The sequence below is a fragment of the Prionailurus bengalensis genome, chromosome A3 (genome assembly GCF_016509475.1).
Source record: "Prionailurus bengalensis isolate Pbe53 chromosome A3, Fcat_Pben_1.1_paternal_pri, whole genome shotgun sequence".
NCBI lineage: Eukaryota > Metazoa > Chordata > Mammalia > Carnivora > Felidae > Prionailurus > Prionailurus bengalensis.
In genome coordinates, this window is record NC_057354.1 from 48432999 (window position 1) to 48447208 (window position 14210).

The window sequence follows — 14210 nt, forward strand, 5'->3', positions numbered from 1 at the left end:
CCACAGGGCTGCTATGTGCTTCATATGGCTTCCTCCAGATAGAATGTTCTGAGAGACCAAGATGGAAGCCAAAGGGCATTGAGCCCTTTGTGATCCAGCTTCAGATGTCACATACCATCACCTCTTCCTTGTACTATTTGCCACTCAGATTAGTTCTGGTTCAGTGTTGGGGGGACTCTACAAGGGTGTGAGACCAGGAGATGAGGATCAGTGGAGGCCATGTTGGAGGTTGGCTACCACTGTGTGTGTGTTTGTGCACAAGTGTGTGTGTGTGTGTATGTGTGTGTGTATGTAGATGTGGGCTAAGATAATGAAGATAGTTAACATGACCAGAAAGAGGCACTTTCTGAAACCTGGATGTGGAAACTGCAGGACTAATGTGCAGGTCAAGGCCAGCCAGTAGTAGCACAGGAGCTACTTAGATGACACATGTCATCTTAGACATATGAGAGATAGTGAAGATCAGAGGCCACCTGGCTGACAGGTAAACACTACCCACACTGAGCCTCTTTGTCTGAAGGCTTTCTCTCCACCTGTGGGAAGTGTCTGGAGTGCTGTGGAGGGAATGCCTCAGCCTTTGTACCCCTGGAAGAAAACACTGAGGCATATTCTATCCAGTCTCCGAGAGGTGAAAAGACAAAAGCCCTACTTGCCCACATTGTTAATCTGCTCACTGTTGTATGCTGCTTCCCATTCCTACTTCCCTATTGTCTTCTGGTATTTTCTATAATTACCTCCAAGTAAACAACTTGCACTTGAATTTCTGTCTTAAGGTCAGATTCTGGAGGAAACAACCTCATAGTGGAGTTCAGATCCACTGTGAGGGACAGCGTGGGACCACCTGAGCTATGTCTGGGGGAAGCCAGGCAACAGGACACAGTTTGCACCTTCTCACCTCAGCCAGCAGTGGTGTCCTGGGGAAGGCACACCCTGGCCTCCATCCTCCTCCACATGGTCATGGAGCTCTGGGGACACAGTCAGAGTGGGTCTCATTGCTCCCCCTACCTTGGGATGAGGATCCCTATACCTGCAGCACCTATATCTTGTACTTCTCTGTCCACCTCTGCACTTAAGCCCCCAACCACTGTGGGTGCACAGCCTGAACTGCCAGCACACTTTCTCTCTTGCTCTATAACTGGAGTTAGCCAGCCCCACTTGTTCCCATGAGCAGCCCCTGGCACATGACTTTCTCCCCTAGCCCTGACAATGAGGTTCCACACATGGAAAGACCTAACACATTCACACACCCTGGACTAATTGTTTGCATCTTATCCATAATACCTGAAATATCTGGGGCAAATCAGACTGTACTAACCACAGCCAAGTCATCTGGATAGTATTAGTGGGATACTGCTTTGGGTTTAACTCTCCAAAACTACCTGGGCCCTTCTGATGCACTGAGTTAGTAAGAATGAAGAATCAGGATCAAGACAGTTACATTGACTGAGATTTCTGAGTTTTTATTTCGACAGTTGGCAGGGGTATATGTGAGCATGAAGAGAACTGGAATGTGTGGATGTATAGGCTCTGAGACACTTGAGTGTCTGAATATTGGCTCATTCCCTTCCAAGATTCGAAGGCTCATTAAGGCTAAGCCTGAGCCACTGGTGTGTGTGTGTGTGGGCAGCTGCCAAAGAGAAATTGCATCCTTCTCTCACACTTCTCTGGAAATTGTGCTCTTTAGAAGACACATGGAAGCCAGAAGCATTGGCTTTGCTACCATGTCCTCGTTTTCCCTTTGATCATGAGAAATTTTGAAAAAAAGAGAGTCAAAAATGTACCTCGAAGCAGGACATGCTCCTTTCCTGGGCTAGACAAGGGCCAGGGAGAAACCCATGTCTGAATCCCATGTAAGGTATTGAGATCTGAGGGGTGTCAGCATCAGGGACTGGAGTAGATATCTGGAATGTACAGAGTCATGCTAAGGCTCACGCATATGGCAAGGACTGCAGGCTGCTGGGATATATTCTCATGTACATCACCTGCCAGCTCCCCCTCCCCCAGGTTCCAACCCCCTTATCCTTCTGGACCCAATGGGAGAAGCCTGGGCATCCTCCAAGTCCTCCTCAAGCTTTCCACTTTGTGGTTACTTTGTGTTCAGTCCTGTATTTACTTGAGGCTATATCATGACCCTGACACCCTGGAAAAGTTGAGGAAAGTGTCAATGTCCCCTGGAAGTTGGTGAAGTGGCCACAGAGCAGAACACTATTAATATGTGGAGAGCATTTGATAGCCAGTACAGCTATTTTCAAGGCTTCAGGTCTTGACCCAGAGACTGAGGCTGACAGGTCAACCAACAACTAGGGTGGTGGAGTCAACACTTGACTCACGTTTCAGGAGAAGAAGGAGCCCTCCTGAGACTAAGCCATGGACTGCGCCTCTTTTCCTTTCTGGGAATTGAGACCTGGCCAGGCAGCTGAATTATGTTTCTAGCAATTTGCTGCCTCTGTCTCTGCCTCTGGCAGGGCTTTGCCTAAGGACCTACCTCATGGCAACAGTGAGTATGCAGAAACCCATTTCCCTGTGCCTTTAACACACAGACTCTGGAAAAGAAGCAGGCAGGACCACCCCAAACCAATAAGGATGGACGGGGTAAGGGAGAGGGGTCTTCCCACAAGAACTGGTCTCTCAGTCCTACACTTATTACAAAGCTGGAACACCTGAAACATGTACTCACCCTCAAGGGCCTTGGGCACAGTAGAAACTGTGAGAAAATCCCTACTCTCTGTAGATTCTCATGGGAGGAGGAGGGGCGGAACGATTAATGAAGCCCCACAAATGTGATCTGGTACAAAATTTAGTGAGACCCTGCCAGGAGCCGCAACTTGATGCCTTACCTTGTTGGCTCCACTCCCCCAGTTCCAGGAGGTGGGATGAGCTCACAAAGGGCCTGGACAGTTACCTCTCCCATTCCCACCACAGGAGACTGTCTCCTAGAGCCACCTGATGGTACTTCAGTAGAATTAGTGGAATTGACTATGGAAAATATGTTGGGATCACAGTGGATAAAGAGGCCCCTTTATGCTTCCCTCTGTGGATTGAGGCACAACTCAGAACAGACCAATGTGGGAGCAGGCAGGAGGGTGGTGGGTGGGAGGATCTTCAGAAAAATCTACTCAAGTCTGGGACTAGGTGGGGGTGCTGTGGGACAAGAGCACAGCTGTGTCCATGCTGAGTGATGCTCAGCCAGCAGCAAGGATGCCCACTGCCAGGCTCTCCCCTGTCTCTGTCTGGAATAATGGGAAGCCCATCCAGGTCTCTATGGAGGATAAGCCCTGAAGACATCTAATACCACATGTCTGCTGAATCCCCAGTGAGACCCTGTGAGGCAGACTGGAGGATGTAGATAATTCATTTGGGAGATGATCACAAGGGCACACACACAAAAAAAGGGAGGCAGAGGAGGGAGAAGTCAATGTGGCTGTTGTTATGGGTCACTGAGCAGCCATGGGTTTTGTCCTGCAGGAGAGTGTGATACCCTGTGGATCTTGACTCTGACAGCCTCTCTGAGGCTGGGACAATGGGCTCTTCCACACTACAGCCCTACCTGGGGATGGAATGTTGCCTTACTTCTCCCCACTGAGGTGTGCCTGCTCTGCTTCTGGAGTGCCACTTGCACAGAGGAAGCCCTGAGAAGAAATTGAGGGAGACAAGGACATTGGGGTGAAGCAGGGAATGTCAGCCACCGGGTAGTCCAACTGCATGGGCACTGAAGGGATGACTGGTTAGGGGGTGCTGCCACAGCTTGAGAACCAAATGTGGCCCCTGCCTGTGTGTAAATACAGTCTGACTGGAATACAACACCCTTATTTGTGTTCATATTGTCTATGGTACTTTCGTTTTAAATTTTTTTTAACGTTTATTTATTTTTGAGACAGAGAGACACAGAGCATGAACGGGGGAGGGTCAGAGAGAGGGAGACACAGAATCTGAAACAGGCTCCAGGCTCTGAGCTGTCAGCACAGAGCCCGACGCGGGGCTCAAACTCACGGACTGCGAGATCATGACCTGAGCTGAAGTTGGCTGCTTATGTCTATGGTACTTTCAAGGCAACACTGGGGAGTTGAGAACAAGACCATTGGACCCTCAAAGGACAAAAGTTTGCCAAATTTTCTTCTAGAAGATTCATGAGACAGGTGCCACATTTGTCCTGAGGGCCAAGGGCCTGTCTGGGTTCATATTTAGTTTGGGTTGCCTTTAGGGTCATGGTCATTGCACATCTGGAGATGTAGTTCATCCCCCATGAGCCCAGAACAGCAGCTCAGAAGCACTTGTGCTTCTAGATTGTGCCACCTGGAACTGGCCCAGAGGTCCTAGAGGGAAGAAAACTCACACACTTGGGACCATGAGGTTTCCCTGCTGGATGATTCCTTCACTTGCTCATCCCCTCCTTCTGGAACCCTGACACACAAAGCTTCTTGAAATGCTGATTTTTAATGATCTATTCTATATGAAAAAAAATGGACAATGAGGAATTTCCATAATGGCTGGAAGTGAGACCCAGGCACTTGCTAGAAAACAAACAGAGCTGGTGTTGCACAGCCACTGAAGAGACACCTATAAGGAGCAACTGGATCCAGAACAGCCAGAGTCAGGCAGAGTATAGCAGCACTCAATGGAAGCCCTCGAAGCAAACATTGTACAGGAGTTTGAAGGTGGTTTCCCAGGGTATAGTGGCAATGGTGAAGAAGCCGTTGAAAGTCTGAGGGATCAAGCACAGGTGGAAGGTGAATGGAGAGTGGTGGAAAACAGAGGCTCTAGCTCTCAACACAGCACACATCCCAACCACACCTCCTGAGGTGAGCAGCTGGGGATGCAGACTGTGGATCTCAGGTGCATCTCTGCCTGAGCCCTGTCTGTTTTGTGCCTGGGGCCTTGTCCTGACCTCAAGGGCTCCTGTACCATGTTCTCATCCTTAGGCAAGTGGACTCCAGGGGAACACTCAGGTGGATGCAGTGTGACCCAAGCCCCTAGTAGAGCATTAGGGTGCTCTCTCCCAGGGGATGCTATGTCAGAGTAGCCCCTCGTACCAGGTGGTCATGTCCCCGAGCTGGGGTTCACCTTGAACTTTTCCCCTGTAGCAGCAGCTGATAGATCAGTGGGATGCAGGTCAGGGCATGGGAGGGAGGAGTGTGGGATTCTCCTCAACCCTCACACCATCATGCACTCAGCAGAGACAAGAGAACCTCAGAAATAGCCACAACAGGCCAGGCGATGTAGCCCATCCTGACATGCCCCTCTCCTGAAGGCAGGAAAGGGAGATAGATAAAGCTCAGAGAAGGGACTTCCTGTCTCAGCCCAAGGAGACATGGGCCCTTGTGGCCAGGAGCAACCTGACCCCACTATGGCCCATGGGACAGGTGCTAGAATGAGGTGAGTGGACAGAGTCACTTATGACATTGGCTAGGGGCCTACCAGTGGACCCTGGGCCTGGCCTGCCTGGCTCATTCCTACTGCAGCACCAGCCATGGGTGTGACAGGGCCGGTTTCTCCCTCACTCCTTTGTGTCCCAAGGAATGGCACTGTTATCTACTCCCCCTCCCCCTCTGCCCCAAGCTGTAACCTTAGCTATGTAACACAAGGGGCCTTCTGTGTGTCTTACATTGTTCAGCTCTGGGCTTTCTTGGAAGGGACAGTTGTCAGTGTCATCATCAAATTTCCCACATTCGGTTCTGCAAAGCTCCAACTACATGGAGAAGGCCAGGCTCTTTTCTATCTGTGGTACATGGAGACATTAGATGCCAACCCACCATGGTTCTGTTGAGCAGCTGCTAGTGTAGATCCATGTAGTGTAGGGAGAGCTCAAACACTCCCCCACTAGGGAGCTGCCTCTGGGGTTGGGTCAGCTTGCTGGGGGTAAGGCCAAGCTTAGGGAATTCACAGCAAAGAGGCCTGTGATTGGTATTCAGGCCAGGGGGAGATGCCAGCTGAGTCATACACCATTAATACATCACACCCTGGAGCTCCAAGTCCCTAGATGCCCCTGGAAGACCCGGCCTGACATCCAGCATGCTTCTGAAGCTGCAGCAGCACTCCTGGGGCACAGGTGCCCAGTGCCCAGTGTCCAGGTGGGTGTTGGCTCTGTAGAGTTTGTTGAGTAACATCAGTCCCAGAGTGGGAGACTCATACACAGCCCCATTGTCACACCTGCCACCTGCCAAACAATAGGAAAAGGCCCTGCAGTGCTGATGGAACACTTCCATGTAGGCGTGCACACACCTACACATGAACATGGCTTCTGGATGCTTCTTGTCTTATTACAAAGTGCTGCTGGAATTCTCTCTACTCCTCTCCACTCTATTCTGCTTCATTCCATCCCATACCCTCCCTCCACCTTCCATTTTCCACAATACCCAAACTCAGTGCAAGTGCAGATCTGGGAAACCCACAGCAGAGGTGCAGCCTGAGAGAGCTTGGGTGGCAGACCCAGCCGGGAGCTGGCACTGCAGCGTGTGTGAGTGTGTATGTCTGTGAATGAGTTTGTGTGTGCACATTGGGGGCCCAGGACTTTCCTCTATCTCTCTCTGGACCTCTGCCCTGAGGGCCAGAGGGAAGGGCAGTAGGAGCTCCACCCTGCATGAGCTCCAGCCTCTGTGGATGCTGCAGTGGCTCCCTGTGGCTCAGCCTAGAATCATACATTCCTGGGAGGTCCATCCAGGTCTCTGTAGAGGATGAGCCCTGAAGACGTGTAGCATACATGTCTGCTGTAAGTCCCCAGGGAGACCCTGCAACGAAGACTTTCTGGGGCAAGTAGTGCATTTAGGAAGTGATGACGGGGGACACAGAGAGGAAGGGAGGCAGAGGAGGGAGAAAGTTAATGTGGCTGTTTTATGAGTCACTGAGCAGCCACGAGTTTTGTCCTGCTGAAGTGTGTGAGAACCCTGTGGTTCTCATCTCTGGCTGCCAATCTGAGGTTGGGACCCTAAGCCCTTCCCCACTGAAGCTTTTCCTGGGGGTGAAATGTGTCCATAGTCTTTATCTTTCCCCACTGAGATGTGTGTCCTCTGCTGATGAAGTGCCACTGGTACAGAGAAAGCCTTGCTAACCAAAGCTAGGGGTAGAGGAAGATATTGATGTGGAGTATGGAGTGTCAGGTCCTGGGGTCACCAGCTGCACTGGCACTAGAGGAAAATCTGTGTGGGGGTGGGAGGCATCCATGGCCTTAAGGACAGAATCCGATCCTTGCCTGTGTGTGTGTAGATACAGTCTCACTGAAAGACAACATTGTAATATGTGTTCACATTCTCTATGGAACTTTAAAAGCAATGAGAGAATGATAATAAGACTAATGACTTACTAAAGCAGAGGTCCTAGAGGGAAGAGAACTCACACACTTGGGACTATGATGTTTCCCTGCTGGAGGATTTCTTCACTTGCTTGTCCCATCCTTCTGGAACCATGCCACACAAAGCTTCTTGGAATGCTAATGTTTAATGATTTTTCTATATGAAGTAATGAGGAATTTTCACAATGCCCCAATAGGAGATACCAGATATTTACAAATAAAGAGAACAAAACTTGGACCTACTCAACCACTGAAAGGCCACCCACAGGACAACACTGGTGTCCCAGAGGAGAGCAGCCAGAGCCAGATGGGCTGGAGTCTCATTTGTAGAAGCCATCCAAGCAGGTCTTATTCCAGAGTTCAAACAGTGTTAACCAGGGCTCACTGGCGATGGTGAAAAAGCAGGTGATGATCTGAGGGTCAAGCACAGGGATGGAAGGTGAGTGGAGAGTGGTTAGAAATAGTAGCTTCAACATTAAACACAGCACACATCCCAATCACACATCACAGGATGAGCAGCTGGGGGGCAGGCTGTGGCCCTCAGTTGCATCCCCTTGCCTGTTCTGGACCTGGGCCCTTGTCCTGATCTCAGGGACTCCTGTGTCATTTTCTCATCTTTAGGCCAGTGGTCTCCAGGGGACCTTTAGGCTGACCCAGTGTAACCCAGACCCTTAGTAGAGCATTGGGGTGCTCTCTCCCAGGGGGTGCTAGCTCAGAAGAGCCCATCACTCCAGGTGAGGTATATCCCAGAGCTGGGGTTCACCTTGATCATTTCCCCTGGAGCAGCAGCTGATAAGTCAGTGGAACCTGGTCAAGGCATAGGAAGGAGGGTCATGGGCCCCTACTCAATCCACATCCCATTGATTCTTTTCTCAGTGGGACCTGAGAAAGCCATTTTGGCAAAGGTCATGTTGCCCATCTCAATATGCTCCCCCTGAATTATTTAGAAAAAGGAGGTCAATAAAGACCAGAGAAGGGATAGCCTATGGCCTTCCCAGGAGACCTGAATCCTCGTGACCAGGAGCAATCTGATACCACTGTGGCTTTGGGGACAGGCAGCTAGCATGGGGTGAGCATTCAGAATCAGTTCCCAGATTGGCTATGGACCTACAAGTGGATCTTGGGGCTGGCTTTCCCAGCTGGCTCCAACTGCAGCACCAGCCATGGGTGTGACAATGCCTGAAGCTCCCTCACTCCTCTGTGTCTCAAGGAATGGCACTGTCATCTTCACCACCTCTCCTCAGCTCCATGCTGCATCCTCAACTGTGTAACCCAAAGGACCTGCTGTGTATCTTACATTGTTCTTCTCTGAACTTGCTTGAAAGGGACAGTTGTCAATGTCTTCATCAAATTTCCCACATCTTGTTCTTCTAAGCTGAAGCTCAAAAGAGAATGCCAATGTGCTGTCCTCCTTGAACTGTTACAGACATGGACATTAACATGAGAACCCACCTCATGGTACCCTTGAGCAACTGCTACTGTAGATCTATGCAGTGTAGAGACAGCCCCAAACACTCCTCCACTAAGGAGCTGCCTTTGGGGCTGGGTCAGCTTGCTGGGGGTAAGGCCAAGCTTGGGGAATTCAGAGCAAAGAGGCCTGTGGTTGATATTCAGACCAGGGGGAAATGCCAGCTGAGTCATTCAGCATTAATACATCACACCCACTTCCCCATGTCCCCAAATACCCCAAGGAGACTGAGCCTGACGTCCAGCATGCTTCTAAAGCTACAACAGCACCCCTGGGGCACAGGTGCCCAGGGCCTGGCAGGGTGTTGTCTCTGTAAGAGTTTGCTGAGTAACAGCCCCAGAGTGGGAGGCGCATCTACAGCCCCATTGTCACACCTGTCACCTGCCTGACAATAGGAAAATGCCCTGCAATGCTGCCGGAACACTCACATGTACACACACATGTGTGAGCACACACGCACACACACACACATAACACACACACACATGCGCGTGCACATGAACATGGCTTCTGGATACCTCTTGTTCTAATACAAAGTACATTCTGAATTTTTTTTTATCTCTTCTCCACTCTATTATGCTTCATTCCATCCCATACTCCCCACTCCACCTTCCATTTCCCCCAACACCCAAACTGAGTGCAAGTGCAGATCTAGGAAACCCACAGTAGAGAGAGCCCAGCCTGAGAGAGCTTGGGTGGCAGACCCAGCTTGAAGCTGGCATTGCAGTGTCTGCAGAGGGTGGAGCTCATGCAGGGTGGAGCTCCCACTGCCCTTCCCTCAGGCTCTCAGGGCAGAGGTCCAGAGAGAGAGAGAGGAAGGTCCTGGGCTCCCAATGTGCACACACAATTCTCTCACAGGCATACATACTTACACACACTTGCTGTATGCTCACACTCACAGACATACTACACACTAGCCCACACTCACTCACACTCATACCTACACACACAAAAAGTCACACACTCACTCAAAAATTAATACTAACACACATATACACTTGCATTCAAATTCACTGAGACACTCACACCCACACTTACACACCCCAAACCCCTTCATACACACACAACCAGACTTGTTCCTGTTAGAGCCCCTGTGAAAATGGCATTCTTGGCTGCATTCTGTAGACTCTCCATTATAAGAACAGTACTCCAGGATTGAGAACCATGGTCTAGGAAGAGTACGGGAGGAGTGCAGAGAAGAGGCCCTGAGGTCACAGTGGCTGCTCTGGATGAGGAAGAATCCTTTCTCCCTGGATCCTCCATCCCCACTCCCACCTCTCTTGGTGTCTGTTCTCTGTTCCTGTTTGCATATGTTTTCTTAGAATATTTCTTCATTATGTCTCCTCTGCATTTCTCAATCTGTCTCCTTCTCCTCCTTTCTGTCTTGGTCTTTGCCTTACTCAGGATCATTTCATAGGACTACCATTCCATAGTCCATATTTTTATCATCAATAAGTAACTTCTAAAAATGATGAAGAGGAAAACATCTTACATGTGGTATACATTGAGCTGGGTGTTTGCATTTTTAAATTGTTTCTTTCATAAAACTGTAACTAACTGTGGTGTTTGTATTTTTGCTGTATTACGGACTTCAGATGGTGAACAATATCCCTAGATAGGACCCCTGACTGCACCTCTGATACTGACTTCATAGCAAGTGCAGGTAATTAGGCCAGAAGATGTGGTACATACCTGCTCTCTCCTGGGCTTTAAGATGCGCACCAGCCTGTAGGCATTTGTATCGTTGCTCTGCAGGTTGAATATATGTATGGCATACTCCACAGTTGCAAGTAAGTAGCTCACTGTAGGTTTTTCATCTTCACTCTCTACTTCTTCCAGGAACTCAGAACCTAAGAGAAGCAGCAGCATGGCCCAGGGCAGAGCCCACCGGCACCGCCAGTTTGGAATGACTACAGATACTTGGACACCCATGGCCTTTGTCTTTCTAGCTCAGGCTCCCACTGAGCCTCCTTGGGAATTGGTCCAGTATATCAGCTTCAGAACAACTCCTCCCTCTGGATCTCCTCTCTGCTATTATACCCTGTCCCTTCCCACATGTCACCCTGACTCCCCCATCCCAAGCTGCATAATTGCCTCCTGTCTAGAGACAGGGGCAAGCTCAGGCAGGGTGGTTTGGAAAGAACCAGCAATGAGAGGGAGGGGTCCCCTGTAGCTGATTTCCAGACAACCTCTCCCTCAGCACCTCACTGGAGAGGGACTTCATTTGTATGCCCCAGAATCACAGGCTGAAACAAGGACACAAAAGCAAGAGGTAGAAGTGGAAGGTGATCCCAGGGCAGAACAGTAGAACGAGAGCCACTGAAACAAGGACAGAGCCAAAAGGTTGAGTTAGTTGCCAAGAGTTAGCTTTGGGGGAGACAGAAGGCATCCTGTCCAGAGAAAATGGGTATCCTGTGAAGGAAAGACCATGGAGGTCTTGATGGGTCCATGTGTCTGTGTCCCTTCTCAGCTTCCCAGCCCACCTTGAGCAGGAGAGCAGATAAGGCTCATTGACTCCTGGTATTATGCCAGGCTATGGAAGTTTGGGATCCCAGAAGCAGGAAGTTCCAGCTGAGCTCACTGCATCTCCCTTTGTACTTCTCAGTCATGTGCTCAGCCTGGGGGCCTGGCTGGATGATGTAAGAGTCCTCTCTCCAAAGGTGTTGCAGCAGGGTGACCCTTGACACACCCTGGGCCTATAGATCCCTTTGTAGGAATTTGCTCTAGGGGAGGGAGGGTGGAGTAAGAGACAGACCCAGAGCAAAGTCAGTGAGCTTCAAGATAGCTGAGCTGTGACCAGTAGGTGAGCATAAGTGCCCTCTAGTGGCCTTGGTTCTCAGGGTTCAGTGGACACAATCTCTTGTGTGCAGAGTCTGGGTTCTAGAGAAAGACCCTCACAGCCTCCATCTGGAATAGCAAACGAGGCTCTGGAAGAACTAAAGAACACATCTTTCCAAACAAGGCTTCAGCTCTGTGCCTGTGAAAGGCTTCAGCACATGTCTGCAGCTACTTGTGAACTCAGGGGGACAAGAATGCCCTGAAGGCCTATGAACACCCAGGACCCAGACCTTTTCCTCACTCAGGATTCTGACCCAGTCAAGTCTGGCAGGGCTGGAGAGTTTGCATCTTCACCTGCTCCTGGGGGATGCTGCTGGTCCTGGTCCTGGACCACATTTTGGGGAGCACAGTTCTGAGTGAGTCCCTGGAGAGGATGCTGCTGAATCACAATAAGAAGTCACCCAAGTGTAGGGCATGGGCCCAGGCTGAGGCTGGTTCGTAGAGGCTGCAGTGGATCAGGGAAGGGGTTGCCACTCCTTGCCTGCTGTAAGATTTCAGACCCCCAGGCCTCAGTGACCATATAGCCCTATGGATGGAAAAAAGGCTGCTTTGAAGCTGGCAGCCTGTTCTCATGCACAGAGGCCCTCAGAGCTGGCGTCCTTCCCAGGATGAGGCCTCTCAAAACTCATTCTCACATTAAACAGTGCCCATGAATTGACTGATTCATTTTTTTTCTATAGTCAGCTATTGTGATAAGTGTTGTGCCAAATATTTCTTTTTTATGTAGTAAAACCTTGGTTTGCGAGCATAATTCATTTTGGAGTGATGCTTGTAATAGAAAGCACTTGTATATCACAGTGAATTTCAAGAACCATTGGCTCAGTTGTGATCATGTGATGTTTGGCATCACATAGGACTTGTATTACAAGACATCACTTGTTTATCAAGTTAAAATTTATTAGAAATGTTTGCTCAGGTTGCAGAACACTCGCAGAACAAGTTACTCGGAATCCAAGGTTTTACTGTTTTTATTTTTATACTTGATTATTCTTTCTTCGTAAGCAAATTTTCCAGATGTTCAATTGCTTATTTTATATTGTTTAACTTATTCAGAATTTTGAATACACATTTTGTAAATGTCCCCTGTAATTTTTCTTGAAAAAAATTTTTACCAAGTCATATTGATGATGATTCTATCTACATTGGCTTCTCCAGACAGTAAGCAATTGCTTTACCCTCTGATAAGTCCAAATCTCAATCACTGACCATTCTAGGAATTCTCTGTACCTGTTTACCCATTCTGGAAGCCCCTCCAGCCTTGATATAGGTTGCTTGGTGCTAATTTCCCCTTCAGAGTTACCCTACACCTCTATATTTTTTAAAACTGCAATATACCTGATGCTTCCATATATGTTTCCATGTCATGGAGGTATTCTTATTTTCTTCAGAGATGTGTAGAGCTTTGGTGAGTCTCACACACATGGCAGGGACTTCAGACAGCTGGAGTAGGTCCTTATGTACATTACCGGACAGTCCATTGTCCCCTGCTCTAGCATTCTTCTTCCTTTCTTTGTTCCCTAAGGGGGAAGGCTAGGAAGCTATTCACCACTTCATTGCTACTTTGTGTGCAGTTCTGTATTTATTTTACCTAGGATGTGTCCAGACTCTAACACCGTGGGAATGCCGAGAGTAGTGTCCAGTGTCCCCTGGCTGGTGCAGAAGAGACCACAGAGCTGAGCTTTTGATAATCAACATAGGTATGCTCTTCTAATGTCCCACATGATTCCCGACTACAGGCCTGGGAATTCCTTCCTGAGAATGTTTGCCAGAAATCTTGGCTTTCAGGTGGTTCCAGGGAATGGAAATTGCCCCTACCAAACACATAGTGTCAGGTGTTCATGTCCAGATATGTCTTGCCTTCCAAGGTTGCCCAGTGTTCTGGCTGTTATCATTGTGTGGGGCCAATTTCTAGCCCCTGTTGGTGAAGCTTGGAACAAAGCCTGTCCCCACAGCCTATGAGTCCAGGGCACAGAGCCAGGTTGTTGCGTTGGCAGATGCCCACAGCCGGTGAGGCATCACTGGAGGTGGCATTAGCTCTGACCCTTACATGGGCAAGTGTATAGTCTAAAACAGCATTTCCTTCAGATTATTGCTTTCACGCACTGTCCACTTCCAGCAAATGTGAGGCAGGCCTCCCAGGGTGCTAAATTAGTAATGCCCCTCTGCAGTGAGCTCCCTGAGTGTTCCTGCCTGAGCTGGGGCCATTTCCATCAAGTGTTGGGCTCCGGTGATTTTTAGGCAAATTCCCCACAGTCAGGGTTGCATATTGCCCCTCTCTTAGGATATGTCTGTATAAATGTCCATTCTTAGGTCATTCAAACATTGTCATTCTCTGTTTTAAGATGAGTTATTTCTACGGCATTGATTTCAAAATGATCAGTGAGGATCATCTCTCTGCTGGTAAGATATTCCATTCTAGAACATCTCTGTAGAATAATCTCATGACAAAAAGAGTCAAGGGCATAAAAGTGGTTCTGTCCACCATCTCATTATTGACACGGAAACAACAATATCCCAAGGAAGTATTTAAAATCTAGTCTTAAGTGCTTGTTCCAAGACTGAGGTATGGTATGTGTGTGTGGTGTGGGGACTGTAGCTGCAGGGTGATTCGTTGCTCAG

The 14210-nt window shown here is 49.1% G+C and overlaps 1 protein-coding gene across 1 annotated transcript; it reads right to left on the minus strand.

Annotated features, from left to right (window-relative positions):
- Positions 1-7412: 7412 nt before the first annotated feature.
- Positions 7413-10778, minus strand: LOC122466967 (cystatin-9-like). The gene is made up of 3 exons (XM_043553277.1): positions 10446-10778; positions 8583-8702; positions 7413-7698 (listed from the first exon to the last, which is right to left on the minus strand). Exons 1-3 carry the CDS (start codon positions 10683-10685, stop codon positions 7606-7608), a joined length of 453 nt encoding a protein of 150 aa, XP_043409212.1. The 5' UTR covers positions 10686-10778; the 3' UTR covers positions 7413-7605.
- Positions 10779-14210: the final 3432 nt, after the last annotated feature.

What these genes read in the sequence shown, in the direction of transcription:
- LOC122466967 (XM_043553277.1), bottom strand. Translation starts at nt 10,685, where the DNA reads ATGGGTGTCCAAGTATCTGTAGTCATTCCAAACTGGCGGTGCCGGTGG. An exon ending in TAAAGCCCAGGAGAGAGCAG is followed by an intron (nt 8,703 to 10,445) that starts GTATGTACCACA and finishes TGTCTGTAACAG; the next exon opens with TTCAAGGAGGACAGCACATT. An exon ending in CAAGTTCAGAGAAGAACAAT is followed by an intron (nt 7,699 to 8,582) that starts GTAAGATACACA and finishes CTTGACCCTCAG; the next exon opens with ATCATCACCTGCTTTTTCAC.